This window comes from Hordeum vulgare, chromosome 5H, assembly GCF_904849725.1.
Source record: "Hordeum vulgare subsp. vulgare chromosome 5H, MorexV3_pseudomolecules_assembly, whole genome shotgun sequence".
In the NCBI taxonomy this organism is placed as follows: Eukaryota; Viridiplantae; Streptophyta; class Magnoliopsida; order Poales; family Poaceae; genus Hordeum; species Hordeum vulgare.
Window position 1 is genome coordinate 586725033 of NC_058522.1, and position 13000 is coordinate 586738032.

The 13000-nt window shown below is 45.0% G+C and overlaps 1 protein-coding gene across 1 annotated transcript; it reads right to left on the reverse strand.

Moving 5' to 3' along the window:
* Positions 1-542: 542 nt before the first annotated feature.
* LOC123395261 (COP1-interacting protein 7-like) lies at positions 543-8004 on the reverse strand. The gene is made up of 13 exons (XM_045090222.1): positions 7721-8004; positions 7286-7465; positions 7046-7166; positions 6926-6965; positions 6345-6397; positions 6179-6240; positions 5737-5889; positions 5202-5398; positions 3320-4836; positions 1751-2695; positions 1146-1515; positions 986-1042; positions 543-836 (listed from the first exon to the last, which is right to left on the reverse strand). The coding sequence occupies exons 1-13, from the start codon at positions 7777-7779 to the stop codon at positions 778-780; spliced, it is 3813 nt and encodes a 1270-aa protein (XP_044946157.1). The 5' UTR covers positions 7780-8004; the 3' UTR covers positions 543-777.
* Positions 8005-13000: the final 4996 nt, after the last annotated feature.

A 13000-nucleotide genomic window follows, 5' to 3' on the forward strand; every position in this document is an offset into this window, starting at 1 on the left:
GCTTCATTTTAATAAAATAGGGCAGGGGGGAAACCCCTTTCTTTCAAAAAATAATAATAATAAAAAAAAAGAGTGAGAGCCAACAACAAGCTTCCTTTGTTCTTTGCCTCCTTGCTCCCTTTAATTCGATCGAGTGCTTTTGTTCTTGATTGACAGATAATTATATTCTTTCCAGCATCATCAGACATGTGGATTTCCTTATGGAATAATCAACTAGATGATTCGCAAAAAAAAAAAAAATAATAATCAACTAGATCTAGGGTGTTTTTCGTCATCAAAGGTTGTATTTCTTTCCCATACTTGAGACATGCGAGGGGACTCGCGTCGCATCGGTGTCTGCTCGGCATCGTCAGCCCAGCTGTCTGGTTGTAAACTTCTGTGGGCAAACTATAAATCACTGGGGGAAAAAAGGCATAGAATCTACCCATAAATCGATTTAGCTGATCCATAGGCATTCATGCAAGTTATTTATTCTTCTGCGTATATATACACCAGAACCAATACGCACCTTTTCAGATCAACACGTCCGATCCACGACTATATACGAGCAAGCAAGCGTTAACGTGTAGATTGCAAATACAATGTAAAGGATTACACATACTGATTACAAACAACACAACACAAGCGTAGAGTGCAAGTATATATATATATAATATGCACGTATGTATGTATGTATGTACGTACTAGAAATCATCAAACTAAATTATCTCAATCGACACCCAATCAAGCCAGCCTCATCAACAACAAAAATAGTACCAAGAAAATCCTCACATCACATCACAGCACGATGACCTTGTTCTTGCGGAACGGCGCCAGCAGGGAGAAGGACCGAGAAGCTGCAGCATTTTGTACAGTTAAAAACATGTATGTTTATCTACTCCATTTCATTTCATTTCATATCAGGGAGAAAATTAACTTATGCTAGTTCCATCGCTGAGCAATTCTATATATTACTTTACATATACATACATAGTGATGTGCTAACCTTTGTAAGAAGAGCCCGCGGAGTCGTCTTGTGAAATGAGGTTTTTCAGCATCGAACCTGAATGAAACAAATATTGAAGCACGGTTAATAATTAATTACGGCAATTAATGGGCAAAGTGTTCGCAATAATAGTGTGATCACAGCTTGCTTGATTAGTTACCATCTCCTGCAGGGGCTTCGTCGACCGATGACGCATCGGAATCCATTGTTGAAGTATGGCTCTTCTTCCCGAATTTCAGCAGTTTCCTGAAGCCTTTCGGTTCTTTGCTTCGAGGCTTGTCGTTTTCTTCATGTGTCTCCTCGGCTGAGACTGCATACGCAGTAGGCTCCGGTACGCGTGCCCTCACGCTCTCTGCACGGGCAAATGTTTCGGGTTCCTGCGCGGGTAATGGGTGGTGGTTGAAAGCGGGAGCCTTGCTTGAAGCATCCTCCAATGATGTTACCCTGGCGAAAGGGGCCTCATAAGGTTTCTCCATGGGAGGTAAGGTTGGCTTCTCAAGCTCATCCTTCTGGTACTCGGGCACATCCACCTAGCCATAACAAGCATTTCCTTATCAATGTCGGCTTGATTAATAATAATAACAAATGTAAAAGCAATATTTGATTCAATAACGTGGGAATAACATTGCATTTCAGCCGAAGGCTGTTGCATAGAAAATCCGAGCTCAAAAGTACTTACTGAAGAGAAACAAGAAAACAGATACCCCAACGAACAGAGCATCAAGTAAATGAACTGGGGATGTATTAGTGTTGGATCATACGTACCTCGTATGAATTTAACTGGTTGTCAGATGTATGGATGATAGGATTTGCATCTTCAGGAAGATCCACCGGAGAAGGTGGAGCCCTGATGGCAGTATACTCCTGTTCCAGACTGGGATTCTCCATTCGGTCACTGCGGCGAGCTTCGCTCTCTGCAGTTCTTCCAGGAGGTAGAACAACAGGAGGCGTAGAGACCACTTCGTTTTCAAGCATAACAACGGTCTTCTCAACCACCACATTGTCATCGCTGTTGCTTATCCTGGAAGCTTTACTGTTGGAAGATTTCTTTCCATCTCTACTTTCTGAAATAATAGGGTGTGCTTTAGCTCCACCACGTGGCGCCTCTTTTGTTTCTTTAGCCACCATCCTATTCTTCACAACGACAGCAGCAGGGGTTCGTGGGGATTTGACTTTCAGCTCTGGTAAGGCTGCCGATTTGGTCTCGTCGAGCTGCATTATGGCGGAGATTTTCTTGGTCTGCACATCTTCCGGCAAGCTTCTTCTCCGTTGGTGGTCCACGCTGGCTGACTTGGGATTCGAAGGATGGTCAGTTGAAGTATTGCTTTTAGGTTGAGCAAGCTTTTTCAATCGCTCAATGGACGATTCAGTTTTGCCACTTCTCTCCTTTTTTATGTCGGCCAAGGATGAGATTGACTTGCTCACTGCACTTGAATTGTCACCGCCGAGTTTGCTTGCTTTGGCTGTTTTCTGAGGATCACTCCCTGGGGTACTGCTTCTGGCAGGAATAATTTTTCTTAGAGGCGAAGAGGATCCTGGTTCAGCGTCAGTGAACTTCGAACTCTTGTGAGTACTTGGAGAAACCTTTGGAGAAGGTTTTGCTTTAGCCTGCGGCGGTGTTGATACTGGATTAGATGCACCAGTTCTTGCAGCAATCCTCTTTTGCCTCTCTTGCTTAAGCCTTTCGAGCCGTTTGATCTGTTCGGCTTCCTGAAAATATTTAGAAGAAGAAAAATGTATCATCGGTTTGAGCAATCTTGCCAATGCAAACAAATGACATTCATAACTCTGTGGTGAAAACCAATATGACAAAGAAATCCAGGAAACCATTTTCGGCTGGCAGATATTTGTAGTTTGCCTTTTTAGGCCCTATTATTTGCTTGTAGGTAGTGGTGTTGTAGAGACACATATTAACATATAGTACTCCCTCTGTAAACAAATATAAGAGCGTTTAGATCACTAGATAACTCCCTCCGTAAAGAAATATAAGAGCGTTTAGATCACTAATCTAGTGATCTAAACGCTCTTATATTTGTTTACAGAGGGAGTACAGTTTAACAGGGGCAGGAAACAATGATGGAAAAATAGCATTTGATACATATGAGCATGGTGGGGGTATTAATTTAACTTTTCCACACCAAAAGGAGATAGATAATAACTATAGCACTTTGTTGTATACAAATCCGATTTGGTCATTTAAAATATGCGATGAGGTGCAAATGAGGATGTTGAAAAATGAGTAAGTTAAGTCATATGGGCCACACTTAAAACCATAAGAAAGGAGTAAACCAGAAGAAAAGTAAGTAAAATGGGAAGTAATGCATCACAGGGTACCTGCTCCTTCTTTTCCTTTTGAAGGCCCGCTTTATACGCCCGTAGGTTTTGCGCGCGTTTCTGTGCATCGGTTAGTGGGCCTTTGGGCGCTGACAATCTCCTTGCTGAGGCATCCTTCCTTCTTTTATCCAAACCCTCCTGTGAGCTTCTAAGCTTCTTATCTTTGCCTGGCATCTTTTCTTCGTCCTCGACGCAAGCTGATAAATTCTCTGCATTTGCATCTTCAGCACCAACGTCAGGATGAATCTGCATGTGGCTATCATAGTCCATTGATGGGTCATATCCAAATGAAACATCTTCAAATCCACGCTCTGGCATCAATTCATCTGGCTCGTAGAACAGTTCAGCTCCAGCCTTAGCATCATCTGATGTTTTGTGAACAACACTTGAGCTAAGCTCGGCATCGATGTCAATGGCAGTACGGCCATCAGCTCCAAGGTTATCCTGTGAGCTGGAGCTAACAGGTATCATGAAAGACTCATCCACACCGTGCACATTCTTCTTTTCCTCCACAGTGGGTCTCTTGTAATGCCCCTCGGCAAGGGGGTCCAAGGAGCTCCCCCTGTCCATTGAGTTGTCATGTCCATAAACCATGAAGTCATCATTTGCCCCTCTTCTGTATCCCCCACCTCCGGCTTCTATCTCCTTCATGTCGCCATCCACAAAGCTCCGCCCTTCCCCAGACATCATAAGTTCATCACCAGACATTATCTGCCTGGCCCTAATTCTCCCATTGGCTGTGTTGAAAGGTATTCCATTCCGCTCATCAACATCAGCAGAACCTCGCTCGGATAAAAGAATAGGATCATCCATATTTCTTGTGGTCTCTCTCCTCCTAGGTGGTGGTGGTGGCTCTCTTTCACTGGCAAACATATCCGCGTCATTATTATCTCTTGTCTTGTCTTCATCTCTGAGCAAGAAGTTCTGGAACGCATTCCAGTTTCCTTGATCTCCATCTTGCTGCCCATTAGACGTTCCATCCTTGGTGTACTCATCTTCAGACTCGGTGGTTTTCTTGCCCCCTTTTTTCTTCGAACTCGAGCGCTTATGATTCCTCTTGCTTGATTTTCTGTGTGAATCATCACTATCCTCTGATGACATATCCGAGCCTGAGTGTGACTCGCTCTCTGATGACCTATGCTTCTTCTTTGATGTTACATTTACATTGCGTATGACAATTACATTCTTCTTGCCCGAGCGCTTGCCTTTTTTACTGGACTTGCGGCCATGAGAACTCTCCCTCTCTGAACCGCTTTGGTCGTCACTTTCATCATCGGAGTTGTCGAAGTCCTTGCTATCTGCTGAGTGCTTCCTTGATGGTCTCCTTTCCGAGTGGTTGTACCTATGATCATCTGTTGGGGGATAGGGAGGAGGGTAATATGGGTTCGCCCCAGGGTAGTATGGTGGCATGCCTTGCATGGGGTAAGGAGGATGCATTGCCCATGGTGGATATCCTGATTGATATGGACCATGATGGTAATCATGGGGAGCTCCTGGGTGCTGATGTGTCCTGTGATCTGTCAAGAAATACAAAAAGTATTCATCAGATCCAAGTTCCCTCTCACAGTAAAACAAAGGAGAAAAACAAATTAATTGTGCATGCAGATTGTACAAATTCGATATCGCTGCACAATTACCAGGCAAAAGGGCCATTTCAAATTGGAAGGAAATTTGCCATGTAAAAATAAACAGAAGGCGGCTGTATATTAGGAATAATTTGGATCACAATTTTTAGATAACAAAAACTTAAAATAAAATGTGGCAGTATGGAAGAAAAAAGTGAACAATCATGCAGATAACAAAATCCGCTTATTAACTACAAAGATTAATACTAAACAAAGTGAGCATTTGGACAGTTAGTTAAATCATGGCACCAACATACCAGCTTTAGCAGCATCTTCGCCATTTGTATCTCCATTAGAGACAGACATTGTTTCCTTATCTCCCATAAACATAATCCCAGAAGCATTGAAGGGGGGAAATTCAGAGCGTGCAGACATTGTTTCAGGTTCAACGTCAATCCACTGTCCAGTTTCATGTTTTTGCCTCCACAAATCAATGAACTGTGTGCATGCCTTCCTATAAATTGATAGCGAACACCAACACAGTTAGCGCTTATGCACTCCAAGAAATTACTTAGAGCTCACTGTTAAACACAGCAAGGAGATCAATCAATGGAGGTGTGTTCCAAGTACAGTAGTAAAGTAAGACATGGACCAAGTACAGTAGTACTGCAATCGAACTGTGTGCATTATTTAGCATGATGTGTAAGCGCTAGTTGTGCATTGCAATAACATTCAACAATCTGAAATGGCGTCGGAATTAGCATCAGAATGGAGTCGGCGCAAATTAATCATCAGCCTCAGGGTCACATTATCTACATGATACTACTTCGTTCATTACAAGGCCATACTTACATCAAGCGTGCAGCACCAAAACGCTCTGCGAACGAGATCAAATATATCAGGTTGTCTATATCAAACCCAGCAGCTACAGCACGTGCAAAAGCCATAGCCTGCTCTTTACGTAAGACAGTTTTGCGAGTCTCCAGCACTCTGAGAAGCTGAACTCTGCAAAATATATATTTTAATTAACACCTTACCAAGTTGCAGATAAATACTTCTTCCAAGAAAAAAAATCCAAAAAATAAGACACCATCCCAAAAGGTGGAGATAAAAGTAAACAAAGAGCTGAACTTTAGAATAGAATGAGTGTGAGCAATCGTTCATTAGATAAAGGCATATGTTACTCCACAAAAAAAAAATTATGACATTGCAGATTTTTCATATAAACAAGACAGAAATAAAACGTCTTGAAGGAAAACAGCATGGGGAAAAGGGGGCTTATGCATATAAATACTTTGAATGCTCCTCATGTACTCCGTCGTCATTCTGCAGTGGGGACGCTAGATGTGTGTCAGGCTGCCATTGATACAAGAACATCAGAGTTACTTATGATACCCTTTTACCATGACACATTTATTATAGAAAAAAAATGCAGTTCTTATTTATCCATACAACCTTACCTTGTACAGAACAAGTGCCTTATCACCATCAGTATTGTAACCTGTCTTGCCACCTGTAAAGGGACATGTCAGGTAAATTTACCAACGGAAAAAGGGATGCAAAATCATGTTCCAGATCAGATCAATCTATCATGAAAATACATATATAATTCCCACTGAACTTTTGTATGCAGTTGCGAATTGTCCTGAAAACTTGTGCACTTAATGATGGTTAGATCCATATTATAGTAGAATATTCAGCTTCCAATATAAGTTAGGTAAAAGAGAAGAGAATGCATAAAAACGACACATTGTCATTTCCCCTGTACAGCCAGCCACCCTAATAATACTTTTGAGGCGTCCACTATCATGCACCTAACTGGCTAGCTAACTCAACAGCTGTGACTGATGGTACACCGCACCAAATTCTGTAACTCATAGATTCTAAAACAGCGGTGCCGTCGCCATACAAAAAGTTTCTGTGGTACAACAAACTCAAAGCAGAGGATTTTCAGTTACGAATAAGCATTGCCGAAGATTTCTTGGTAGATATTGTGCCGCAACACCAACATTCAGAAGTGAAATGGGTACTAGTATTGTACCTTCCACACCGTCAATCGTTTTCCCATTATGGCCTTCTCCCTAACAAAGCCACACACAAAAAGTCATCACTCTGCCATCAGTCTCAAGTACTCCATTACATATTACCATTCTGTACTTACAGATTTGAGTCCAAGATTTTCATTGCTCTGGACGGCGATGGCGTCCTCGAGCTGCAGTATCTCGGACTCGATGGTTGTCACCCGCTCCAGGACCTCTGGCGTGCTCACGAACCGGACGAACCTAATGCCGACAAGAAAGAAGCAACCATGCAAAATGAGCCACCACCAGCACCGACACCGCCGCCGGCAAGGCAACCGGCAGACAGGCACGAGACGCCGACAGATAAACACGAGCCTAACCTCTCGACGGTGCCCCTGGTGAACCATGGCGCGTCGGCGGCCGGATCCGGCTCGAGCAGGATGGTGTAGCCTCCCTTGGCAATCTGGTCCTGGGCGGCTTTGAGGTGGGCGACGAAGGGATTCAGAAGGCCGGAGGCGATCTTCTCCTTCCTCCCATTCGCTATCACAATCAAATCACACCTATATATATATATACAAAACAAAACAAAACAAAACAAAAATGGGGAGAAGCATTAATAAAGAATATTTGCTTCTTGCTGCTGCTGCCGCCGCCGACGACAGAGAAACGCACAAACACACAAAGGGGGCTGCAGGTTGCAGTATGAATGGTATCTATCTCTTGGATCTACGACGGCAGTTACATTTAGCACAAAGAGCGGAGCTTTGGTGGCGGCGCAGATCCGCATAGGATGGGAGGCTGAGCTTGTTAGTTACCTGGTGCGGGTGGGGGTGAGCTGGAAGGCGGCGGAATCGAGGCGCGTCTCCGGCCTCATCGCCGTCGGTGGTATTCTTGCCGTCTGCAGATCTTGCCCCCAGGCTGTAAAGAAGAAATGCTGAAGAAGTGGGGATTTTCCCGGATGGGGAAGCTCGAACCCGGGATTCAGAGGAAGAAGAAGAATCAAGAAGAGAGAGATACTCGGGATAAATGGGCAGCAGGTCTGAGAGGGAGGGGTAAAATAAATAAATAAATAAATAAATACAATGAGGGAGGAGGAGGAAGAGAGCAGAGCGGTGTGCTTCTTCTGCTCTCTTAGTGAGTTGAGTTGAGTGAGAGAGGGGAAAGGAAAGGAAAGGAAGCTGCTTTTTTATTTGTTTGGTGTGCTTAGTTTAGTTGTGCAGTCCATCTCCATCTCATCTCACAACTGGACTCGAAATGAGGATGCTAAGAGGATGTCTATCAGACCCGTATAAAGTCGATTCATAAAATTCGTTTGTAATTCGCGAAAAAACGGTTTTATGAACGGGCGCGGACGTAAACAAAGTTAGACTCCGTAAAACGAACTCATACAAAAAGGATATTCACAGAAGATGCTCTTTTACAGGTCAGCTATGCGGGATCTGCTCGGACGTCGTCGCATCGACCCGCAAACTGAAAACCCCCAATAAACGAATTTAACAGCGATTCCGATAAATGAGTTTAAATTAAAATAACATAAAACATACTTGACGCGCAAAATAAAAGCATAGTTTTAAAAGACAGACGCAAAAGGACGCAAAATAAAAGCATACTTCATGCATCTTGGTCGCTCTTCACTACGCATCATCGAGATCATCGCCACCCCAGAATACATCGTCGGCACTTGTTCCAACTCCAACACCAAAATCATCGGCGATATTGGTTCCAATTTCCCGACGAGAAAACACTGTCATCATCGTAACACGCAACCATCATCCTCTTCAAGATGTCTCTCCTTGTCATATCAAGCTATTCTTTGCTGATGTCGTCCATGTCATTGCGGTTCAATGTCATGATCCTATTCTCTTCGGCAAGAAGGTTGGACATGACTTTGTTCTCAACAGCACGTGCTCTTCTCTTCTCAATGTCCTTGAGAATTTGCCACCTCTCTTGCTTCTCTCATGTCTTCTTTTCGGCCAACTCTATCTTTGTCTCTAAAGACTTCGCTAGCATCAACCCATTTGATTGCACCATGACATCTATCTTATCCCGCAAGCTCGATGCTTCGTGTTCCCTCTTGATCTTCTCATTTGTATTCTTGTCACCATCAGGCTTGTTCAAGTTTCTTGGACGCGAAAAGCGGTCCACAATTGCGAAAAGCGAAGCAAGAACAAGGGAGGAAAGATGCATACCTTTCGGCCATTTCATCGAACACCTCGCCTGTGGTTGAAGCAGCGCCGTTGGAAGGCATCATCGGCGAACATCTCACCGGGGCGGAGGGAGTGGATGAAGGCGCCAACCTTTTCGTAGAAACCTTCTTCCCCTTCACGCCCGACACCTTGGTCATCTTCTCCATCGGCGGCCGGTCAGATCGTGCAGTGGCGGCGACACCCGGCGCGCGTGCCTTTCTAGAGGGGCCAACTGGATTGTCGCCCTGCACGACAACGTTGCCCTACCGCTTGCGGGTAGATGTTTTGGTGCCTTGGGCGACGGCGGGGGGCGACATGGCCGGCGACGAGATCCGCGGGAGGGGATTGCGCGTGCTTGACCTCCAAGTTGACGTTGGACGGCTGGGAGGCTTCCATTGCGGCGAAGAATGGCGGGGGAGATGGTTCGGAGCGTGCAGTGGCGGGGCAATGGCTGCCGAGGAGGGGGGCGGGGAACGGCCGCACAAAAATTTCCCTCACGCCAAATCTCATTGTGGATAGGGGCGAGCTCGGGTCGGCCTCCCACCCCATGAATGTGAAGGTTGAGGGCGAACTTTTGTCGCGCCCCGCAAAAAAATTACGGGTCAGACGCGTTTGTGGGTTCTGGTCGGACAACATTTTCCGTGTCGACTCGTATTTTGATGGTTATTTTACGGGTCGGGGCATTATACGGGGTGTGCTAGAGATGCTCTAAGCTGTTGTGGTTGAGAGTGAACACAAGTAAGCAAGAGATTCTGCTAGGAGCAACTCCAACACGCCAACCCAAACGAACGACGCTTTTGTCCGTTTTTTGTCCTTTTGGACCGTCCGCTCGCTCGGTGTATGCCCTGTTTAAATTTGGATCGACGGTGCGTCCAACATCCGTGATCCATATTTACCGGCATGGACGACTGGTCTCCCTTTTGCATCATTTGACAAGCACACATATAAAAAAGTAACAAAGTTTCACAACCAAATAAAGCATAGTTTTCAAAAAAAAAATAAGTACAGTTTACAAATCAAATAAAAATTAAATTGTCTTAAATACATATAAAAAAAATACATCTATTGGTTGCCAACATGAGCCCCACGTATACTCAACCAAATCATTTTGCGGCTGCATGTGAGTTTTTCAATCATGTATTTTATAATGAAATTGGATGAACTGTTCAAATATTGCCGCTTCTCCATGCTTAGACACAACATTCTCACCCCGAAACTAAAACTCTTAATCATAGATACATTCTCGACGCTCATCTTCTATGATCATATTATGCATAATCACACAAGATGTCATCACCTCCCACGGCTTCTTGGTGCTTCAAGTCCTAGCAGGATACCGAACGATTCCCCATCGAGATTGCAAAACATCAAAGGCACGTCCGACGTCCTTTTTAGCATTCTCTTGCTCTTGGGCAAATCTTTTTCTCTTCTCTCCGACAGGGTCGGGGATTGTCTTCATAATAGAGGAATCGTCAGAGTCGCAAAGGAAATTATGAAAAAAGAACTCGTCAGCAGGGTCCATTTTGTACATTGGCAAACTGTCAAACAGCTTGCGGACGTCATTGAAGGAGCTGACCGATGAAGAGATGTGCGCCTCCCTTGGACCAGGTGGCTGGCCTGGAGAAGTGCTGGTGGCGAGATGGTGGTGGCGGCGAGGTGGTGACGTTGGGAGGAGATGTGTCGGCACCGGCAAATGGGTGACAACGACGACGCGGCGGAAGTGGGCGAGGGTTTGCTTTCGGTATGAGGTTGGAGAGGATGGCCAATGTGCCACCGACTAGCGGGCCAAGGGAAGAGTAGGCGGGCACCGCGCGCGTCCGTCTTTTGTCGGCACCGACGCAAATCAGACTCAAAAGTGAACCAGGAAAGGGTCGGCAGACGGACGAAAAACGGATACACGTCCATTTGGATCGACACATTGGGCCAACTTTTCTGTCCGTCGTGACCCAAACAAATACGCACGGATGAAATGAATCGGCACGTTGAAATTGCTCTAACCTACCAATAACTCAAGAGGAAGGGAGGGAGGAATCACAACCGAAAAATCTAATAATAGGGTGAACGAAATCCAGTTGTGATTTTCGGCGGTTTTAATAGAATTTGAAGGTACTTCACTCAATTATGCGTGGGATACAGTAAAAAAACTATTAATTGCTTATTTATTTATTCTGGATCAACCGCCAACAACCTAAGATGGCATTGGATTCCAATACTAATCTAGAGAGAGAGACAGCCTGGGAGTGGGAGCAAAAGAACAAACCACCTCAGTCAGAGTGACAAAATAATAAATGAGCAGCATGTGGCATTGTATACCATGTAGCAGTACTAGTAACTACGTAGCATACCATACCCGTGAGGGAGGGAGGAATGGAGGTTATGTTGGTCATTTTGGCTGGCTAGCTAATTAAGTTGGTGAGATTGAGATTAAGAACCCAGGAGAAGCTTCCTTCCTTTGCTTGCTTGGTGCCATTAATTTGGTTGAGTGGCTTGGTCTTGATGGACAGCTAGATACTAGGAGGAGAGATTTGGATTTGCTGATGGAACAGTCAGATCTATGGTTGCCACCACAAGGGATCATGACACCCTCATCTCAAATTCTCATCTCATACTTGGGTTTACTTTTTATTCATTCATTCATTTATCCATCTAGGAAGGTCAATTATATTTAGTTAAGCAAAGAGTGAATGTGAAGTCTGGGAGAACCTTAACTGCTGCTAGTAGTATGTACAGCATCTGCAGTAGTAACCCAAGTATATATAGATACTCTACTAATTATGATGCCATGTTGGGAGCAGGCTAGTTAATTCTTGTTAGCCTTGATGGACTGGTCAAGTGATGATGATGATGAACATGATGATGATGAAGATGATGATGCATTCAAATCAAATCAAATCATGGAGGATGAGGCGGTGGTTGCCACCCTCCTCCATATTTATCTTCTCCTCCTTCCTTATTCTTCTGTGCGTGTGCTATCGTCCCTGGATTTGGGTCCCACCTCTTTTTGAGCTTATGTTTTTTCCTGTCACTTGCTAATTGTTGGCTGGCTCCGTCGGTGGCTCCATTTATATCTAATAATTGCTTGCTTAATTAATTCTAGCTAGGGCCTAGGCTTTTTTTTTTAAAAGGAGGATTACCCCGGCCTCTGCATCTGGACGATGCATGCAATCATTTTATTAATTATTCACAAAGACCTTACAAGTAGTACATCAGTTTGTCCGAAGCCATCATCTTAGCAACAACTATCGCTACTCCTAACCACTTGATGAAGGGGCGTCGATAGTCCGAACCTAATACCAAACAGACATCGCACCAAAGCCTATCATCTAAAGCCGGGGGGCCCAACCGAGTCGCATACTGGGTTTAGGGTACAAACCGGTCCGACGCACTCTCATGTGTCGTCGCCACCATCTTCCACCAATCCGTCTTCAGAGAAGAAACTAACACACCGACTTGCTAGACTTCTCTGCCATCGACGCCACCATGACACCAGAGAGCTTCCACCTCCTGCACGAGTCCATCTCCACGCATCAGACACCGAGTCTCCGTTGCGCCACGTTGTCGAGATCCACCACCATCAATGAGTAAGATGAAGCACCGCTCCACCAAAAAAGCCGTCCACTGGTCCCTCAAGCCCGTGTACACCTTCAAGATTGATGTCCCCAAGAGAATAACGACACCTGCGCGCCGCCGTCATCCGATCTACTGATCTAGGGTTTCCCCCGGAGGTAGCGGATAGAGGTCTTGAGCTTCTCCACGGAGATGCCCCCAAGAAGGTGATGACATAGAAGAGTGCCGCCATCGCCGAACTTAGCAACAAGCCAATAACAAGGTTTTCTCCCGGATCCGCTCGACGAATCTCCGTCTCACATCGTGCGCACAGGCGACCACCGATCTCCGCCACCGCAGAGC